Raw genomic sequence first — 22,617 nt, forward strand, 5'->3', positions numbered from 1 at the left:
CATATTTCATTGGGGAAATCCTGAAAACCCGACTGGATTGTGGCCCTCAAGGAGGGACTTTGAGATCCCTGGTCTAGCAGAAGAAACCACCTCTGTGTTATTTAAAGGGATATTTTTAGAATTTGTTTTCTACTCTGCATAAAAGTACACATCAACAAAAATTGTCAGAACCTGAGAAAAGAAGTATAACTCCAACAAAAACAAAAAGATTGAGGAATGCATTCAGTCTAATATAAAGGTACCATCTTGTCTAATTTTTTCCATGCACTTAAGTGGCCTACCTATGTTACTTCTCTGTTTTATAAAATTAATATTGAACGTTAAATGGATTATTCTCCTCTCCTCCTTCTTTGGCATTTTCAGTGCTTTTATGCTTTGTTCTAATCACCTCAATAAGTATCCTTGATTCCCTTTTAACTAATATAGTTATTTTATGTATTCTTCACTTATTATAATGCCTTATATTCAAGAAGCTCCCAAAACACTTCACATAAAAGCATAGCTATAAAAACAGAGAGCGGGTTTATTTCAGGACTGGCAGGACAGTCGGAAAGGAGGTGAGCGACTGGTCCCCAGCAGTCGCTTCTTATTGATCGGCCAGCCTAGTCGGTGTTCAAGATTTTTGTTTAGTCCCTGTCTACTTTGCATGCCGTTTCCCTCATTTGCATGCACAGATCGCAATCGGATCGGTGCACAGGTTAGTGAATCGGGTCGGAGGGAAATCGGGTCAAAGTGCTCGCAAACCAGTTGGTACACAATCAGTTTGCTTAGTGAATCTAGCCCTTTGTAAATAGTGGGTTCACCGACCTGATTAGGAACAGGGCAGTCCACCAATTTGAATTTTGGTGGGAAAGTCAGTAGGTCAGAAATTTGAGTTTTGTTGTGACAGTCCATAGAATGGAGAAGTCTCTGGTAGGTATAAAGATATTCTCCCTGTTGAGCCCCATCCAGCTCCACGAGGAGAGCATCTTTAAACCTATCAGAGGCTTCATTCTATGGACTTTCACAACAAAACTCAAATTTCTGACCTACTGACTTTCCCGCTTAATTCAAATTGGTGGACTGCCCTGTTCCCAGTCAGGTCGGTGAACCACTATTTACAAAGTCACTCTGCAGACTTCAGAGCATACCCTGAAGAAAGCCACAGCATAGTGGCTGAAATGTCAGTTTCTACCTGACAAAGGCGCAGCGAGCCTGCAACAAGCACAATGCCAGCTGCAGAAACCCCGAAAGAACAGCAATTTGTTAATTGAAATGGTACAGCTCTGGCAGATGAAATGATAGAAAGATGTGGTTTGTTGCATTTGAATCAGCATCTTCTTGATTACTTAGCCAGCTGCATAGCTCAATTTCTAAGACTTGGTCACTTTTCTTGGATTATGACACATATAATACTGTTTGTTCTCCAAGCTAATTTTTTTGTTATAGTTTTAATGCAGCATCTAAAACAGTAAGCATTGGAACTTTTGCATAACTAAAAAGAAATTAATTCAAGGTATATATCTATAAAGAGAATATAAAAGAAAATAGATACATCAATAAATTAAAATTCTGACGACTGAACACAAGTCGGAAAAATTGTATCTTTTTTTTGATTGGGGGGATATTTGCCAGCTATTTAGGCATCTTACATTTAGGCATGATCACTTATGCCAGTAATGTGCATTATTTACAATATTCTTTGACTTTTTGAATATACTGTAAGTTATGTGTGCAAGTTGGGGGTCCAAAATATGCCCTCCTTACAAATACAGTCTATGTAAACTAAGCAGGTATATGCAGAACATCACTTAGGCAGTATGCTGGTATGTAAATGCTAGTATTTAAATAAGCATGTAGTGTCTGCCAAAATATATCTAGGTTATAGAGTTGTCCCACACATGGCAATTTGGAATACTAGCCCTTTGCTGCGATTCTGTGTGCTATATGCATATGTTTGATATTCTCTCTTAGAAATTGGAATGCCCTCCCAGAGGAGATTATTGCGGAATCGACCGTCCTAGGCTTCAAGAGCAAACTAGATGCATATCTCCTTAAGAGAGGCATATAAGGATATGGTGGACTATAAATTAATAATAAATATATTAAAAATACGTATTGTGAAATCCAGTTATGAGCAGGGATTCATCCAGATTTTGTATGAATGAAAAACGTGAGAATTGATTATTTATACATGTTTTGGAGTTTTTTATAAACCCGTGATGATGAGTGGAGGGTTGGGTACTTGTGTAGTCCCAACATCCCTCAATTGAGGTTTATTTTTCTCCTTTTCATCTTTTTGATTTCTAGTATGTCAGCTATATCTTTGGTATATATGGTCTGGATGAATCCCTGCTCATAACTGGATTTCACAATACGTATTTTTAATATATTTATTACTAGTTTCACGTTTGTGCCTCAACAAATTGTTAGGACTATAAATTAAGCCAGGTGTACACCTGGCAGGGCCTCCGCGTGTGCGGATCGCCAGACTTGATGGACCGAAGGTCTGATCCGGAGATGGCAGTTCTTATGTTCTTATGTTCTCCATCGGTGGCTAACAGGTTTTGGTGATCTTACTAAGAACAAGTTCTCAGGAAGTAAAAAACAAGACTTTCTCCTTAGTATAAATGAAGTCCATCTGTTATTGATGCCAAGTCACTATTTTGATCCAGGATTTTCTCCTAATTTGACAGCATAGAAACAAGGATTCTATTTATGCGTCCATTACTATTCTTTCACATGCTCACCAGTTGCCTCCCTCCAAAAAGTCACAAATGCAGCATAACAAAATCCATTTTCTGACAAGTGATGATCACACATCACCACTATCTGATTCAACCTGACAACCACAGCAACTCAGTTGATTCCCCCTTCCTTATGTTACTCTGATGCAGGAAGTAATTGCAGTTCAGGAAGTGAAGGAGAACCAACAGCATTGCATGCTGGGATCTGTGTGAGACAACAGTCTGTATCGACTAAAGATGCCATCATCGCTGGAGAGGCTTTGTCTCTGCTTGTAACATGCCTACAGCTCCGCAGCCAGCAGTTAGGTATACTTTTCTAACAGTTCTTTTCAAGATGTTTGTTGTTAATATGTATTGCTTTTGTTTGTTTTGACATTCACGTGATTGTCTCTGGGGAAAAAGTGACTAAAGTAGCAGATCCAAAATGTTGAGAATGGCTGATCCATAAGCGGTCCAAACTCCTGTAACTTTTTAAAAAATTTTCACATAAAAGCATCGGGTTTGGATTGTTGTATTACAAATTGTTTGCTCTAACAGAATTTGTTAAAACCTCATTTTTGTTTCTGGTGACTTTAGTCCTCCCCACCAGAGATTGTCACTTATTATGCTTTAAAATAGCATAAATAACATTAAAACAGAAAACATAAGAATTGCCATACTGGAACAGATCGAAGGTCTATCAAGCCCAGTATCCTGTTTCCAACAGTGGCCAACCCAGATCCCAAGTAGTAAAATAGATTTCATGCTGCTTATCCTAGGTATAAGCAGTGGATTTCCTCAAGCCATCGATGGCCTATGGACTTTTCTTTTAGGAAATTATCCAACCCTTTTTTAAACCCTGCTAAGCTAACTAATTTCACCACATTCTCCGGCAATGAATATCCAGAGTTTAATTACACGTTGTGTGAAGAAATATTTTCTCCAGTTTGTTTTAAATCTACTATTTAGTGGATTAATCACATGCTCCCTTATCCTAGTATTTTTGGTAAAAAGTAAACAAGCAATTCACTTCTACCCTTTCCACTCCACTCAGTATTTTATAGAGCCCCTATCATATTACTCCATGAGCCGTCTCTTCTCCAAGCTGAAGAGCCTTAGCTACGTTAGCCTTTTCTCAAAGGGAAGTCATCCCATCCCTTTTATCTGCTTCGTTGCACTTCTCTGTACCTTTTCTAGTTCCGCTATATCTTTTTTGAGATACAGCAACCAGAACTGCACACAATATTCGAAGTACAGCCCTACCACAAAACAGTTCAAGGTTATTATAACATTTTCATCTTTGTTTTCCATTCCTCTCCTGATAATTCTTAACGTTCTATTTGCTTTCTTAGCCACCATCGCACATTAAGCTGAGGGTTTCAATGAATCCTCAGCGATGACACCTAGATCCTTTTTCTGGACAGTGACTCCTATCATGGAACCCTGCATCACATAGCTATAGTTCAGGTTCCTCTTTCCCACATGCATCACTTTGTACTTTCTCACATTAAACGTGATCTGCAATTTTAATGCTTAGTCTCCCAGGGTCCTCTTGCAATTTTTCACTATCCTCTTACGATTTAACAACTTTGTGTCATCAGCAAATTTAATTACTGTATATACTCTAATATAAGTCGAGACTCTTATTTCCCCCCCAAAAGGAGGAAAAATGGTTGACTCAAATATAAGACAGGCGGCTTAATATTCAGATGTCCTGCCCCGCCAGGCTCTGCACCCAGTTCCCTCCTCTGTCAGACTCTGCCCAGCCCCCTCCCCTGTCAGGCACTGCATCCAGCCCCCTCCCCTGTCAGGCACTGCACCCAGCCCCCTCCCCTGTCAGGCACTACACCCAGCCCCCTCCCCTGCCAGGCTCTGCAACCAGCCCCCTCCCCTGTCAGGCACTGCACCCAGCCCCCTCCCCTGTAAGGCACTACACCAAGCCCCCTCCCCTGTCAGGCACTGCATCCAGCCCCCTCCCCTGTCAGGCACTGCACCCAGCCCCCTCCCCTGTCAGGCACTGCACCCAGCTCCCTCCCCTGTCAGGCACTGCACCCAGCCCCCTCCCCTGCCAAGCTCTGCAACCAGCCCCCTCCCCTGTCAGGCACTGCACCCAGCCCCCTCCCCTGCCAGGCTCTGCACCCAGCCCCCTCCCCTGCCAGGCTCTGCAACCAGCCCCCTCCCCTGTCAGGCACTGCACCCAGCCCCCTCCCCTGCCAGGCTCTGCACCCAGCTCCCTCCCCTGTCAGGCACTGCACCCAGCCCCCTCCCCTGTCAGGCACTACACCCAGCCCCCTCCCCTGTCAGGCACTGCACCCAGCCCCCTCCCCTGTCAGGCGCTGCACCCAGCCCCCTCCCTTGTCAGGCTCTGCACCCAGCCCCCTCCCCTGCCAGGCCCTGCACCCAGCCCCCTTCCCTACCAGGCTCTGCACCCAGCCCCCCTTCCCTGCAGGCTCTGCACCCAGCCCCCTCCCCTGTCAGGCTCTGCACCCAGCCCCCTCCCCTGTCAGGCACTGCACCCAGCCCCCTCCCATGTCAGGCACTGCACCCAACCTCCTCCCCTGCCAGGCTCTGCACCCAGCCCCCTCCCCTGTCAGGCACTGCACCCAGCCCCCTCCCCTGCCAGGCGCTGCACCCAGCCCCCTCCCCTGCCAAGCACTGCACCCAGCCCCCTCCCCTGTCAGGCACTGCACCCAGCCCCATTCCCTGCCAGGCTCTCACCCTGTCCCCCTTCCCTGCCCTGTCTATTGTACTCTGCTGATATCCTTTATGGTTCCGTTCCTTCCGTATGACCCGCGTACCTGGAATCCCTGGTGGTCCAGAGGTGTGGCACGCTTTCCACGCTCCTCTCCCGCTGCTGAGCCGGTTGCTACTGTGAGGTCTGGCGTTTCAGCTGTACGAGTAGGAGCGCGCTTCCCGTGCTGCTGCTCAGCACTGAGCAGCTTCATGAATGGCTCTCGTGAATTCTCGTGCTTTACAAAGAAGTTACCTTTTCCCTGGGTCTATATTGTATTAGTAGGCATGCTAGAATAAAAAGACCAATTGCATACACTGTCCATAATGTGATTTTTGGCCTGCAGAAAACAGTGCAGGCGGCAAAGCCTCTGATTATGTTGCTGATCTGGTCATTGCCCAGTTTCCTAGTTTCATAAGTTGAAGAGCTAGTAAAGCATGCCTTGCATGTGAATGCCCACATCGTAAGAGTTTTTCAGTCCTTTTCTAGACTTCTGAAATTTGCTATCTGATATGCTAGATTAATATGCTAAACCAGAATGTGACATGTACTTTCTGTAATTAATGGGATCTTGGGCAAGAATGACGGTGTGGAAAACCATTTAAGAATTCCAGATCCAGTTGTGCCCTCAAGTTGACAATGAGGGACCCTGCCTTGTGATTTTCTGGGCATGAGACAGGAGTGGTTTGCCATTGTCTTCACCTGAATAATATGAGGCAAGCTATGTCACTGCTGCCCCACTAGGGAGGGCATGACTTGTACTGGTATTGTTGCCAGAACCTACCTAGCATTGGACCCAAGGCAATGGAGGCTTAAGTGACTTGTCCAAGGCCACAAGTTGCTGCTGTGGGAGTTCCAGTTCTCAGCCTGCTGCTCTCACCATTATGCTACCCCTCTGCTTCTCATTTGAGTATTTGTTGTGCATTTTTTATATTAATTTAGGAAATACAAAAATGTTGTTTAATTTTAAAATAACAGACTGTAGCTTAAACAAAGTTACATGCATTTTTTATTTTAGGATCTTTCTACAATTTACCCTGTGTGGCTGATTTCATTATTGACATTCTGCTTGGTTCACCCAGTTCTGAGGTAAGTTCTTGTGGTTCTGAAGGTCCTACAGTAAGAAAGAGAGGGACCTCTCATTCAACAGTTCCAGGGCATATTCTGAACATGTGGACCCAAAAAATAACAACCACATTAACATTACAGAGCCTTTAATAATATTGTACACTTGTTGAGAGAAATAAAAAGGAATAAAGATTAAAAAAAAAAAAACATTACAGAGCCTTTATTGGACTGATATTCAGGAGGACTTCAAATCGCATTGAACTTCAAGGTTATGCGGTCTAGAAATCTGATCTGATGTTATGTTATGTTAGGACTTAATCTGAGAGTGTATCTCATGGATATTCATTGCAGACATCCTATAAACCTGACTGGTTAGGGGTCTCCCAGGGCACGTTTGGAAATCACAGGTCTGACGAAACCTAGAAACATCTCACTCGCCAGGTCATATCTGGATTTTTAGTGGCACTTACCTGGATGATACTGCTGCAAATCCAGGTAGACCTCCTTATCAGACTCTGCCCCCAGACCTCAGTTCCAGGGCTGTCTAGAGACAGTCTTGGCAGAGCCTAGTGGACCCAGTTAGTGGCAATATTGAGATCACTTAACCATTTAGCTGCCAGGATAAAGTTTGGACAGCCTTTTTGTCTAATTCCTGGCCGAGTACTGATCTGAATATGGACAGTACCCAGGTAGCTGTTATCGCAAAGTGATACCTGGATATTCAGCACTGGATACCATTGCTGAATATCCGAATATAAAAAGCACAGCGGCAATATTTAACAAATCTCAACTGCCATAAGTTGAATACTGACCCCAATAATTATTAAATACTCGATGCCACCTTAATTAAAAAATTACATCACTGCTTGCTTTTTGTAGTGCTATATTTACATATGTGAATAAAGCATCCATCTTTCTATCAATGGTGAGTAAAAATCAGTGATTTTTTAAAAAATCTGATATTTTTAAATTTAAATCAGATTTATTTTTATTAAAATTGGATTTATTTTTTTAATAAAATGCTTTTTTGAGTAAAAAGTCTATTTAAAAATAGCTTTCTACTTAAGATACATTATTGTCCAAAAGTTATTTATCATGAAATAAGGCTTACCCCCCCCCCCACCCCCTTTTTACTAAGCCACGATAGAGGTTTCTACTGTGACCCAGGGCACTAAATGTTCCGATGCTCATAGGAATTCTATGAGCATTGGAACATTTAGCACCCCAGGCCATGGTAGAAACCTCTACCATGGCTTAGTAAAAGGGAGTGTTAGTTTTTAATTATGTAGCATGAGCATACAATGTTTGAATATTTTGATAAATGAATTCCATTAATCCGTTCATAATGTCACAGGCAATTTTTCTATCTAGAAGATATCACAGATGCTTGGTTTTGGATTTCTCAAAACTGTGAATTTATGCCTGCAGAGATAACATGCTTCTTCTTCACAGCAAAAATGTTATAAAATATACAGAGTTGAGAGAAAACCTTAGCCTCATTGTTCCTTTGCAAATATATGTTCACAGAATCAACCCCTTACCTCTTAAATGATAAGATTTAATTGTTATTAAGGTAATGATTATTTTTCTAGTTTCAATAAAATACAGCAAAAAAGTTGTCCAAATATGAATGATTAACCTATTAAATTGGAGATAATTCACCTTGCAATAATTTCATAATTAATTCTTTATTTCTAATTGTATAACCAAATCAGTAATTTTTTTATTCAACTGTAAAACTTATCTGAAAAGTTATTTTTCAAAAAATAAACCTTCATCTGGTTGTAAATATTAAGATTATACCAGCAAGCACGAGTCTCTAGAGAAAATCAAGTCTTTCTAACTATTGATTTAAAATGATGTGATTTAAATCAAATCCACCCTGTTTCTACCCACTATTGTTTTTATATAATGTTATTTTCACCTATAAAAATAAATTATTTAAAGATTTCTCTTATGCGAGGAGGTTTTAGTTTCAATCTAATAATTTACTGTTAATATGATGGTAATCATAACTTTTATTTTATTTTTCCTTTAAAAACTGAGAGCTGAGAGTTGAGATTTTACTGCTAAAAAATATGTTGGCGCAAAGTCCAGTGTTGCACTATTTTCTTTTTAATGTTGTGATTTCAGATTCGTCGTGTTGCTTGTGACCAGCTCTATACTCTTAGTCAGACAGATACCTCCACCTACCCAGATGTACAGAAACCCAACCAATTCTTGCTAAGGGTCATTCTTACTGCTCAGCTACCTCTCTGGTCCCCAACTAGCATCATGAGAGGCATCAACCAGAGGTGGGTAGGAGGCTGGAAATTAAAATCAGAAGATGTTGACCTCACGATCAGGAAGACAATACCACTTTATGCACACTCTAGGACCGGGTTTTTTCCTCCCCCCAAGATTTCCATAGTGAATATGCATGAGATTGATATGCAAGTACTAGTGCTGCCCGATTCAGGGCAAAATATTTTGATTCGATTTACCCTGTTGAATTGATTTTTCTTTTTCTTTTTTTTTCATTTAAAATTTTTATTCATTTTCAAATTTTACATAAAGTGTACAAAATATTGAAATACAATTAATGAATACACAATATCACTTTTATATCTAATACATATTATTCTAAATATATTTTTATCCCCTCTCCCTCCCCCCACCCTTCTAGTACTTTCCAATCATATATTACATATTGTATATCATATTATATCATATTGTGTAAGAGTTGTTTTCATTACCCTCCCCTTCATGTGTGTCACAAAAGAAGATATTGAAAAGAAGAAAAGAAGAAGAAAAATCCTATTAATTATTCATTACAATATTTTGTCAAAGGCCCCCATATTTTTATAAATTTAGTATATGTCCCTCTTTGTATTGCTATAGCTCTTTCCATTTTGAATATGTGACATATTGTATTCCACCAAAATGTACAATTTAGGTTTCTGTAATTCTTCCAATTGTTGGTTATATGCTGAATGGCAACCCCTGTCATAACTAATAAAAGCTTGTTATTTTCTGGTGAAATTTGACTTTTTTTTCTCATCATCGTTCCAAATAATACTGTATCATATGATATTGCTACATGATTTTCCATCAATTTATTAATTTGTGGCCAAATTGCATTCCAAAAACTTTTAATGTAGGGACAATGATACAGTAAATGATCCAACGTTCCAGGTTCTAGATTACAGTGCCAGCATTTATTGGACTTAGAACTATCTAATTTTTGCAAACGTGTAGGGGTCCAAAAAGCTCTATGTAATAAAAAAAACCAAGTTTGTCTCATAGATGCTGACACTGTACATCTCATTCTCCAAGACCAAATTAGTGGCCATTGAGATGCAGTAATTTGATGCTTAATCTCAATGCTCCAAATGTCTCTTAGACCATTTTTTGGTTTTTTATTCAAATATCCAGATATTAATTTATACCACAATGCGGCTTGATGCCCTAGGAAGTCTGCTTGGAAGCATAAGAACTCAAAACTATATTGATTATTCAATGTTTTCCATTCAGGGAACCCAATTCACTTTCAGTGATGCAGCTTTTTAAGTTTAAACATTTTATTTAACCATCCCTAAAGCTACCCCAGCCCCCTCCCTGATTCTCAGCTTCCCCAGCCCCCCTGCCCAATTCTCAGCTTCCCAATCCCCAAAGCAAATCATCCCCAGCCCCCCCTGCCAATTCTTAGCTTCCCAATCCCCAAAGCAAATCATCCCCAAAGCTTCCCCATCCCCCCTGCCAATTCTCAGCTTCCCCAGCCCCAACACAAATCATCGCCAAAGTTTCCCTAGCCCCCTCCCCCAATTCCTATATGGCCGCAGAAAAGAGAGCCGAGAGAGATCCTTTCACTTACACTGTGTGGAATTGCGGGGAGGAGAGGAGAAATGCTTCCGCGGCGTGAAGGAAAAAGGAGAGAGCCAATCAACAAATATTACCTTTGCTGCCGCTGGCGCCAATCTGTACGAGGTCCGGTCGGTGCTCTCTTCCCTTTCTGCTGATGTAACTTCCGGTTTTGCAAAACAGGAAGTTTCATTATATGGAATGATTCTGGCGGCCGACAGCAGAGGGAAAGCCCGAACGGGTCGAGGCCGACTTGAATCGGTGTGTCCGGTTTTTGTTAACAACGAATCGATTTGAATCGATTCACCCAATTCGAATTTGTGAATCAATTCAAATCGGACAGCACTAGCATGTACTGCTTCCATTGTATGCAAATAGATCTCATGCATGTTTGTTGTGGGAATCTTGAAAACCCCAAAGACATGGTTGCTCACCCCTACTCATCAAGACCTACTCATAGGAAGAAAAGTTATATTCTTGTCTTTATTTATTCAATTTTCTATACTGTTCTCCCAAGGGAGCTCAGAATGGTTTACATTAATTTATTCGGGTACTCAAGCATTTTTCTCTGTCTGTCCCAATGAGCTCACTGGGGCAATGGGGGGGATTAAGTGACTTGCCTGGATCACAAGGAGCAGTGTGGGTTTGAACCAACAACCTCAGGGTGCTGAGTCTTTGAATTCTAGGCTACACTGAATGCTTCAGCATCTTGTCTAGAAGTTCCTGAGCACCCAACAGGGCATTTAGTCAGACTGTCTGATTGTATTAGAAAATTATTAAATGGGGGTGGTTTATTGTTACTGTTTTGGTTATGCAGCTCAGTGGAAGTTATGGTTCATTGTAATCAGCTTTAGAAATTGTGTGCCATAGCAGTTTATCAATTTTTAACTAACAAATATTCTTTGTGTTTCTTTGCAGTTATCATACTGCATTAAGGGCCCTTTTTACAAAGCCGTGTTAGCGATGCTGCCATAGTAAATACATCAGAGCCTATAGGAATTGAATGGGCTTTGGTGCATTTACCACGGCAGCATCGCTACCACGGCTTTGTAAAAGGGGCCCTAAAGCTGTAAAAGAACTTTATAAATTGTAATGAATGTTTGTTTTAAATAGGTGTGTTAGTTTGCAAAGCTACTTGAAATGTTAATGTATAATCTGTTTTACATCATTTATATGTTTTTAGACTTCTAGCCCAATGTACAGAGTATTTTGATGTAAGATGCCAACTCCTGGATGATCTAATATGTAAGTCTAAACTATCCTGCTTGTGACTGATTGAAAATACCCAGGGTATGTTTTCACTGTTAGCTGAATTAGTAGGACTTGTAATGATTGAACTTGAATTGACAGGCCTAAGGAGGGTAAGGTAGAGGCCCAGCATTAGAAGAATAGATAGAAAAATAATCGGTAATGATGAAATAAGCGATAAAGATGTTGTTTCTATAGTTACTCAGGTACTTCTTTTTTTTTTGTTTTCTACTTTGAAACAATTTTTATTATTAATAAGAACTAAAAGTACAAAACATTATAACACAAGAACAATTTCTAACATTGGTTTTCAAGAGATCTTCATTTCCTAATAATATGAACTCGAACCCCCCCCCCCACTATCCCAACCTCCTAGGTATTTTATGTTATAAATTGCAAAGTAAAGACAAATATGTAAATTGAGAGAGAGAGAAAAAAAACCCACTCTCCCAACAATCATCTATCTAATACAAAAACAATTTGCTATCCTAAAACCAACCCCTCAAAACAGAAAAGATTATTGAAATAGACAGGATCTGTACTCTTATTATCTTTTGCCCAAGAAGCTTAAAAATCCTCCTAAGGAAACCCCCTTTCCCATCTCAGCCACAAGAAGTAGGAAATCAAAGTTATCTAAGTTACCTTCCCAGAGAGGAAACCTAGTTACTCAGGTACTTCTAGAAATGTAATGAATCTGAGTAACATACAAATTTTTTTATTAAGTTATTGCTTTTTGTAAACTATCCTAAGCTTTTTGTAAAGACAGTCTAAATATTGGAATAAATGAAAATAAATAAGCCATATATATTAATGCAGAAAATATCTTTGAACTGTGATAGTAAACAACTTATGATCATAGTTAGGAAACACAAGGATTTACTTAAACTTTGTCATTGGAAAGGGTGCAAAATATAATCTTTGCCATAACTTGCTAAAGTGCTAATATCAAACGTAATATAAATTCACTCATAGACATTCAGCATCATTTCTTGAAAACTATATCAATTTATAAAGAAATCAGTGCTCAGAGACACGAAGGTGAAAACAAGGGGCAAACCCCTAAACTATCACCTCACCACCCAATCATCGCTTATTCAATATACTTCATATTTAAAAAGTCTCTATACTGCTGTCCACCAGCAGATTATCACTCTCTCATATGTTGGTTAGCAAGTTATTCAAAAATTGTTCAGAAGGCACGCTTATCTTTGATGCCAGGTTCCGACGTGGCCCGTTTCGATCCTGCGTCAGGGAACCAAAAATCTGAATTCAAAATGTTACTCCCAGGGTGAGAGATGTCTCTATTTACAAAGTCGGGCCAAAATTCTCATGAGACTGGCTGGTGGTCCTCCAGGACAGGGTTGAGAACCACTGGGTTAGACACTCTATACTTAGCCAGAATCTTAGGGCTCCTTTTACTAAGCTGAGATAGCGGTTTTAATGCATGCTGAATTGCCGCACACGCTAAACCTTAATGCCAGCATTGAGCTGGCGTTAGTTCTAGCCGTGTAGCACACGCTAAAAACGCTATCGCAGCTTAGTAAAAGGAGCCCTTAGTGCTCATTTTTTCTCCACTACTCCTCACTCATTCTCTCTTCCTCTCTTTTACATCCTCCCCATAGAACAGCTTTGCGGTGGGTACTGGTGCTGTAGTCCAGCCGCTGGCATGTCGCAACCCAGCTGAGTTCAAAATAGGCTTCAAAAAAGAAACCAAAATAATTGCCAATAAGACAAATACAAAGTTCAAAAACACAATTGGCAACAAAATTTTTTTCTCCTAGTGCGAAATACGCCAAAGTGTATAGGGTAAATGCTGGAGGAAATATCTGAAATACTAATGCTAATAGGACATTAGTATGGGCCAAGCTCACTACTAAGAGCAGGATTTAGCTCTGGCAAGATCTCATAGGTGACAAGCACCAGACACAAGGTCTAAATAAGACCTGCCCCATACATCATTAAGTCCAATATTTTAAATTTATTAATACAAAAGTCCATAAACCCTTGGCATAAAATCGAACTAGGTGAAAAAAAGAATGCAAAACATTTTAATCACCCAGTAAAAATTCATCAAAAATTCATCAAATGTTAATCAAAAATTAATCACAAGTTCATCAAAGAGTTCATCCAAGATCTACATAAAAAAACATCAAAGTGTAGAGAGCTATTATTAAAAAGTCATTGAAAAATTAAACCATTAACAAGAAGTACTTTTTCAATGACTTAGCTGAATTATGTCCAAATTTTGCATCACCACTCGTCAGAGCCCCGTTTCGGTATCTTCATCAGGAGCGGAGATTAAAGTGCCGATAAGCTGAAATGCAAAGGAAGCTAGTCCACTCTGGTACAACAGGCATAATTCATCACAGCTTGACAAAATCAAACACAAGCTGAGTCAAAACCTGAGTTTGAAAAAGTACAATTAGTTTCCCAATATTGCAACCATTTTTAAAAGAATTTTAAGAATCCTGATTTCAGCTTGGCATCGTGTTCAATATGATATCCTATTTAAAAACCTGGAATGAGCTTTAAAACTTTTGAGTATATGTAAAACATGCAGGTTGCTTTTTATGCCCAGTACTGGAGTAGCACATCCTTTATTCAATGATTTAATTTTTTTGCAGCTTCAGGAAGGGAAAGAAATGTATGCAGGCAGAAGTTTCTCTTTGCCCAAAAATGATAAATGGAACACTTAGGTAGAAGTCTCATTAAGCACTTCCTACAATTTTAGTCTCTTGGATACATTTGGCACTTTGGTTTAAAGAGACAGTGTCACAAAATTTTGTGAACAGGCTATCTTGCAGGACTTTCACCCAAAATCACCCTGCTCTTTTGATCCATTTGTAGAGTCTCCCGCTATTTCTGGTTTGACTAGAGAAAATAAAGGGCAGCTGTCTCCAGAAGGCATGAAAATAACATTGTAAAAGTACGGTAGTCATAGTTCTTGCTGCATCTCGTTACCGCGGTTGGTGGGCTCAATGAGCCTTGGCCTGATTCAGTATAGATTATCATATGTTAATTTTACAAAACTGAATGGCATGATTTTGCCAGGCTGCTTTTTCTAATTGCTTCCAAAACTTGTAGCCTTGTCTAGTAAGATTATTTGTAACTAGTTAAGCGCTTCTGGATGTAACAGCATTCCAGATAGTTGCTGTTTACTGTTTTCTTGTGTGATCTGGGCATTTTTCTGCTAAGCCTTTAGTTCTGTATACTGCATTGCAGTTGGTGAACTAACACCAGTTTAACTACATTGAGCAAGATTAACCAAGCAAACATAATTGGTTTAATTAGGATTTATTAACAGCCTTTTGTGAAAAGATTCATCTGAGACAATCTCTTAATGACAATATTTTCTACATTGTATGCACTTCTTTATAATGTATAATAGTCATCTTATTCTGATAAGGACTTGATGAGGAAAGAGATCAAAATCCTCTTCATCATTTGATAAGGGGGGAAAAAAATCCAATAAAATGACGTTTAAATACCTACGTAATGTAAATGTGCAGGAGTGGAGTCTTTCATTTGAAAGGAAACTCTGGAATAAGAGGGCATAGGATGAAGTTAAGAGGTGATAGGCTCCGGAGTAATCTAAGGAAATACTTTTTTTACAGAAAGGGTGGTAGATGCATGGAACAGTCTCCCGGAAGGAGGTGGTGGAGACAGAGACTGTCTGAATCCAAGAAATCCTGGGAGAGGCACGTGGTATCTCTTAGGGAGAGAAAGAGATAATGGTTACTGCGGATGGGCAGACTAGATGGGCCATTTGGCCTTTATCTGCCATCATGTTTCTAACATCAATCATTGGGTCAGCTGGGGCTTTTGATTGTATGGATGTGGCATGCATAGCCCCTGGGACTGAGAGAGTCATGGTCATTAACAGTGACAACTTCAGGTCATTCTGGTCCATGATAAAAAGGATTGCAGAAGGACAGTTGGTGCATGACTGTCAGTCTTGGGCTCATTGCTACAGGGGTCAGACTAGGAACAGCAGGAGAATGAACCTAATAAAATAAGGGGAAAATCCTCAGGTACTTCTGAATGGCTCTAGGATTCCAGCACTGGTTCCAGTTTTCTCGCACCTTATTAGATCATCAAAATGATTTAGAAGTGACAAAGTAGTGATAAAAACTTTATCACCTATTCCTTACAATTTTTAATAGCATAGATATCAAGTTAGTATGCTCACCATTATGAAAGCTTCACGCAGTGCTGTAACCAAATGTGGCAGAGAAAAACAAAGTTTACAAAAGACTCATTCTGCTTGCTAGATTTCATCTGTTAGGCCAGTGATTTCCAAGCCTGTCCTCCAACCAATCAGGTTTACATGATATTCACAATGAATATGCATGAGGCAAATTTACATACATTGGCCTCTATTTGCTCTATGCAAATTTATCTCATGCATATACATTATGGTTTTCCTGAAACCTTATTGAATAGGGGTTCCCCAGGACAGGTTTGTGAATCCTTGTATTAGACTATTTCATAAACAAGGAATTGCAAAAGGGTCTTTCTTTCTGGCTGACCTCAGTTTCCACAGATTAAATATATATAACAGATTAGATATACTGTATAGCAGGAAGTTCCAATAACTAGTTTACAAACAGAGAATAACCCCCATGGTACATAAACCTTCCACTTCTGTTTCAGATGTTGAAGACCTTGATCGTGTAACATTTGAATCCCCAAGAAAAGGCTTTGAAACCAGTTTGACACTCAGCTGGAAGCCAATAAAGTTATGGGAAGTTAGATGAGACATGTTCCTTCCATCCCAGTCCAGTTAGTAACTTAGCTGCTGCATTCTGGATAAATTGAAGCTTCTTTGATATTGAGACCCCAAAACAAAATGTTTCAGTGATATAATCACAATATTGCTGCCGATTGAGCTGGAAGGAAAAGGAGAAACTGTGGGCCCAAAATTCAAAACTACTGGCAGAGAAAGTATAAAGCACAGCTCTGTTAAACTGGTCATTGCTTCATGTAGGAAAAGTTATATCAGTTCATTTTTGTTTGCTAGCTTCAGAAATGGATCAGTTGAGTATCAGCCCTGCTACAATGCTGGAAGATGAGATCACCTGGCTGGATAATTTTGAACCCAATCGCACAGCTGAGTGTGAGACCAGTGAAGCTGATAACATTTTGTTAGCAGGACACTTGAGACTCATAAAGACCCTCCTGTCGCTGTGTGGTACAGAGAAGGAAATGCTTGGTAAGTATCCCTGTGTTAAAATCATTGAAGGGTATCCCTAGAGAAATATCTTCAGGGTACTTTTGTGTGGCTTCTATTTGCTTTCCATTTCATATCTACTCAGTTAACTAGTTCAGGAGTTCTTAATCAGTTGTGACCTCACAAAGTAATTGGGGTGCAGAGAAGGGTCTTGAAATCTGAGATATTTTGTTGAAACATTCTAGACAGTGTGAAAGCCGTTATTAGGACAGTTATTGGTAGTATAACAGTGTAATTCTAACAAAATGTTAACAGCCCTGTTAGAGGCATATGGCTCTCAGAAATCACTAGAGGACATGTGATTTAGAAACAATATGAAGCTTGCATTGATTCACCTAAAGGAGTACCAGAACCAAAACAGGTTAAGAACCACTGAACTAGTTAATTTACTCCCATGGCCTCCAAATCCCCACCCCATATGTTTTCTGTAGTATAGTGGCATGTGTATTTTAAATGACTGAGGTCATAATTAAATGAATAATGGTCTCTTTCTTTTTATTTATTTATACAATTTTATAATATTTGCCAAGCGTAGAAATCTTGTACAGAAAAGTGCGATCAAAAACCAAATTATCTTAATTTTCAAAATTGAAAAACACATCTAAACTTAGAAATATAAAAATATATAAAATAGACTCATTTGATCACACACTAGTCCTCAATAACTCCTTAAATCCTCAAACTAAAAATTTGGATAAAGAGCTTAAAGAACAGAAAGGAGAAATAAAATCGATTAAACAAAATATATCTCAGCTAAAAGTAGAGATACAAAATACAGGTAAAGAGCTAACATTAGTAAAAAATAATCAAGACTTACTGGTTAAAGATAATATAATTCTGAGGAGGAAATTGGAAGCTCTAGAGAACAATGGTCGAGCTAACAATTTGAGAATTATAAATTTCCCTAAGATCTTATCAATTTCTCCTCAAGAAATGGTGAAGCGGTATTTTATGGAAATATTGGAAATTCCTGAAAGCTCTTTACATCCTCTTACAAGGGCATATTATCTTCCTGTTATATCCCAAGTCAAAGAAAAAGAAAAAGTTGAGGAATCTCGGGAAAGACCATTGGACATTTCCGCAATACTGGAACAATCAGATAAAGAATTGGCTGTTCCAACCCCCCAGTGTCCCTATTCCTTTCAGCACCTTAGCCAATCATTACTCGCACACTGACAGGAACAGGGACATTTTGCAATCAGCTGTGGGGCTATTACCGCAATTGTAACATGACAATAATTTTCATGTTCATTGCTTGCAACTTTATGGTCGCTAATAGTTGACTGTACCTCATGGCTTTCTACATTGGCTTCGGAGCATGCCAAGCAAAAGAAGCCTTGCAAATAGAAGGGCAGTGTGCCCATGTTTACCCCTGTAGAGAAAGTGTAGACTAGCTACTGCTCAAAATCAAACGAAGCAAGCACTATAGGGTAATACTAATATGTAACCTGTCCTGAGCCGCCAACTGTCATGCCTGTATTACTCTGCTCCCCTATATTCAACCTTGTCTCCTCTTACATGTTAACGCTGTTCCTTCTCTGTTTATTTGAACTATGTATGTAAACTTGTAACCCATCCTGAGCTTTCTGGAAGGAGGGGATATATATCTAAATAAATAAATGCATAGATTTACATGGCCAGCCCGATATATGCTGGGCTGACTATGATGCCTTTGATTAACAGTCTGATTGTTTAGTGCGGGATTGGACCCCAAACCATTTTTATCTTCCAGTTATATTTTAGGCTACTCAAACTCTCTCCCATATCTTTATTTAAAATTCATATTTTCATTTCAGAAACTATGGTAACTGCACCATCAAACTCCAAAAATGATGACTCTATACAATATAAATAAGTTTTCAGCTTTAAAGGAAAGGCATCAGAAAAATGTTTTTTTCTTGCTCTGTTTATGTCTCATGATACACCTCTAATGGATAAGTGTTTGCTGACCACTGGCTGTAAATGTTTTCCTGTTGCAGGTCCATCTTTAATTAAACAGTTACTAGATGATTTCCTGTTCAGAGCATCCCGAATCATACTCAGTAGTCATTCTGCAACTGGAAGTGCTGCCTTCACCCAACAGGACTTTCATCCAAAGTATGAAAAATACCTTACTGCTGCCTGTGTGTTGTTTATTTTTTTTTCAGGGGGAGGGTGTTGACTAGATTGTAAGCTCTTTTGAGCAGGGACTGTCTCTTCTATGTTTTGATGTACAGAGCTGCATATGTCTGGTTCAGCCCCCATGTACGTGGTTCCCCATTTTATCTTAGATTGTTCATCCAGACCCACACGCAGAGTTCATCTGTTTAACCATCCAACACTAAAGGCCTGCCGTTACAAAAGATACCTGAACAGAACACTTGCTTTCCAAGCAAGTCAACTGAACGATTGGCTGGGTAATATTATCTCGCACTCCTCATCCTACCTAAATTTCAGAAAATTAGTAAAAACAAACCTGTTTAACCAATTTGTAACCTAGACCTCTTATGCCTTACCTCTTATTTCCCAAGATCTCATATGCCTTATCTCTATATCCTGCTCACCTGTTCTTGGAAAACTTTACATTGTACCTATATTCGCTGATTGTCCAGCCCTCTTTGTTGTAAACCGTCTCAAACTACTATGGCTTTGGCGGTATATAAGAATAAAATTAGTAGTAGTAGTAGTGGTAATAGAAGCTGTCTGAATGCTCAGTGACATCACAATACATCTGGGTCTTACCCAGAATTCTTGATGACATCATAATGCAGCCGGATGTGGTTCCCTCACCTGAGCACTGTGTATAGATGCACCTTCTTGTCCAGTTTAGTCTGTCTTGACTAGATTATAAGATTTTTTGAGCAGGGACTTTCTCTTCTATGTTTTGATGTACAGCGCTGCATATGTCGGGTGGCGCTATAGAAATTATTAGTGGTAGCAGTAAGGCCAAGCAGTGCTGCCAGAGTTTTCAAAAACAAGACTCGCAGCACTGCCTATCTATGCTTGAGCAGAGAACTCTTCTGTGGTAGTTCTGAGTTGTCTGAACAGGGATAGGCTTATTTAAAGAGGACAGGAACCATTGCAACTCAGTCTGTAATGAGCAGGGATAGGAATGGATGAAGCATGTTTTTGACCAGGGCATTGGATGTGATAGGCCGTGAGAAGCCTTCTCATTGCTTATGAATAGGTTTTGAAGCCAGCATGTCCTACTCATTCGGGGGAACACAGTGCTGTTCTAGCCCTCTAGCTGAATATTCTGAACAATTCTTTCACCCCTGTATTTTTCCAAACAATAAATATGTAGGTTTAGAATCATTTTTGCATGTACAGCAATTATATGTGCAGTCCTTCAGATTTTTTTCCCTTTTATAGTCCTGCTGGTCTTCCTTCATGAAATCTGAATTTCAGTTGGCAATTTAACAAGGCAAACATGCTAGGTGGAAACAAAGAGAGGTGATTAAAAGCCCTTACGAGTAGCAGTAACCAAAGGAAAGCCAATGTTTTAAAATAAAATAACTTCAGAGGAATAACTGGAGAAAAGAGTGGTGAGAGGATGAGGAGCAGTGGTTTACTTTTGTATGTTGAAGTAATATTTTAGCTTTATACCACTATGGATGAGACTTAAAAAATTGGCCCTATGACCCATATTCTGTAAACGGCATCTTAGGTTAGGCGCTTAAAGTGCAAAACGCTGTTAAAAAAAAAAGTTTTTAAAAAATGCAGGTGCCTAAAAAGTGCTTTACAATGCCTAATGCCACTGTAGAAACATAGAAGATGACAGCAGATAAGGGCCATAGCCCATCAGGTCTGCCCACTCTACTGACCCACCCCCAAGTCTACTATCCTAGGGATCCCACTCCTGGTGACAGGTTCCCTTGGCTTAACCTTCTAAGGGATCCCACATGGGCAACCCATTTGCTCTTAAATTCTTGCATGCTGTTTGCCTCGATCACCTGCACCGGGAGCTCATTCCAAGGATCAACCACTCTCTCGGTGAAGAAATATTTCCTGGTGTCATCATAAAGTGCCTCCGTACCCACAATTCACGTGAAAGGTAGATGTCAGAAATGTAGGCCTTGAAAGCCCTTGCCTACATTTCCAGCACATACCTTTCACGAAGCAGCGATTCTACAAACGGCGCCATTGCTTGATTGACACACGATCAGCAGCTGAATTATTGAATGCACAAAGTCATGCCCGGTCCTGTTCCTTCTTACAGTAATAGTACAGAATAGCTATTCCTTAGCCAGAATATCATATCAGTAGGTATTTAATTCATTCTATATTGGTTATTGTGAAATAATTCACAAAACCCGATCTTCATAGGATCAATTGATGTAAACTTTTATTTTAATTTTTTTTAATTAATTTTTTTAGGTTATTATTTCTTCAATAAATATCATTCATCAATAATTTAAATAGTACTTAGCTTGTGTTCAATAGCCAACAGGGCATTTTCAAGCCCTCTGAGGATCATAATCAATATAGAATGAATTAAATACCTACTGATATGATATTGCTGAAATCCTAAGTTTACTGTCCTATTCCTTCAGCATTGCTGATCCTAGTAATAAACCAACAAAGTATCCTTATTCCTTCTGCTAGTACATATGACTGTACATAATGAGAACTCCCCACTCTGTAGATGTCCTTTGTTTGTTTCAGGTGTAGCACAGTGAATAGTCGCTTAGCAGCTTATGAAGTGCTGGTGATGCTGGCTGAAAGTTCCCCTTCCAACTTGCAGCTTATCACAAAAGAGCTACTTTCAATGCACCATCAGCTTGACCCTGCACTTACAAAGGAATTTGATGTAAGTTGATTTCTCTGTTAACTATTTTCTAGAATTTTGGAAACTGTGTATTACTAAAGTGGTTACAAAAATAATAAATGTTGTTTAACTTGACATTAGATCTGAACTATTGCTGGATAATTTCCTACTTCCAGGGCAGAGACACAAAACTTATTTTCCATTTACATTCTTTTGATGGCGGTATGGAAAAATTTAGGTTTACTTACTAATGTTCCTTGAGTCCAACCAGAACGTGTGGGCTAGGCCTATCCATTAGAGGATGGCGGCAGAGAAATACAGATTATAAGTTCTGCCCTATAAGAGGTGTGCAGCTTAGCAAGCTAATACAGTACTCCCCCGATATTTGCAGGGGTTCCGTTCCAGGAACCCCCGCGAATGTCAAAAAACCGCGAATACGGTTTTTAGGCAGGGGAGACAGGAGAGGGCAGCCGGAATGCCAGCAAGTGAAGGAAATCACTTGCTGTATGCTCCGACCGCCTCTTCCTGTACTAAAGTCGGGCCTCACCAATCAGGAGCTGCGTGGAAAATGATGAGGAATGTGATGATGATGCAGCAGCTGGTCACAAGCCATTATCTGATCCTGATTATGTGAATGTTGAAGATTCAGAACCAGAGACCTTTACACAAGCTGAGCTCAATGATCTTATTCGTGATCTAAATCTTTCAAAGGAAAAAGCAGAACTTCTTGCTTCAAGGCTTAAGCAAAAGCACTTGCTTGCAAAAGATGCTAATATAACTCATTACAGGAAAAGGAATCATAACTTAACAACATTCTTCACTGTAAATGGCTCATTGTGCTTTTGTCATGACATCAATGGGCTTTTCAACAGTTTGTCATTGTCCAGATGAATGGCGTCTCTTCATTGATTCTTCAGAGAAGCTTGAAGGCAGTGTTCCTGCACAACAGAAATTCCAAAACAAGTATACCAATTGCCCATTCTGCTCATCTAAAGGAGTGTTATGAGAATATGAAGAATTTACTAGAAGCAATCAGTTATAAAACACA

The 22,617-nt window shown here is 39.6% G+C and overlaps 1 protein-coding gene across 3 annotated transcripts in view; it reads left to right on the plus strand.

The window, feature by feature from the left end:
• Positions 1 to 22,617, plus strand: part of USP24 (ubiquitin specific peptidase 24) — a 245,365-nt gene that overhangs the window by 144,497 nt on the left and 78,251 nt on the right. For all 3 annotated transcript variants that reach the window (XM_033915761.1, XM_033915763.1, XM_033915762.1), the window contains exons 35-41: positions 2,877 to 3,032; positions 6,455 to 6,525; positions 8,638 to 8,798; positions 11,528 to 11,589; positions 16,613 to 16,804; positions 18,802 to 18,919; positions 21,467 to 21,611. In XM_033915761.1, the coding sequence (XP_033771652.1) occupies positions 2,877 to 3,032; positions 6,455 to 6,525; positions 8,638 to 8,798; positions 11,528 to 11,589; positions 16,613 to 16,804; positions 18,802 to 18,919; positions 21,467 to 21,611 (905 nt within the window). The remainder of the gene's footprint in view (positions 1 to 2,876; positions 3,033 to 6,454; positions 6,526 to 8,637; positions 8,799 to 11,527; positions 11,590 to 16,612; positions 16,805 to 18,801; positions 18,920 to 21,466; positions 21,612 to 22,617) is intronic.

Source organism: Geotrypetes seraphini, chromosome 12, assembly GCF_902459505.1.
Source record: "Geotrypetes seraphini chromosome 12, aGeoSer1.1, whole genome shotgun sequence".
Taxonomy (NCBI): Eukaryota; Metazoa; Chordata; class Amphibia; order Gymnophiona; family Dermophiidae; genus Geotrypetes; species Geotrypetes seraphini.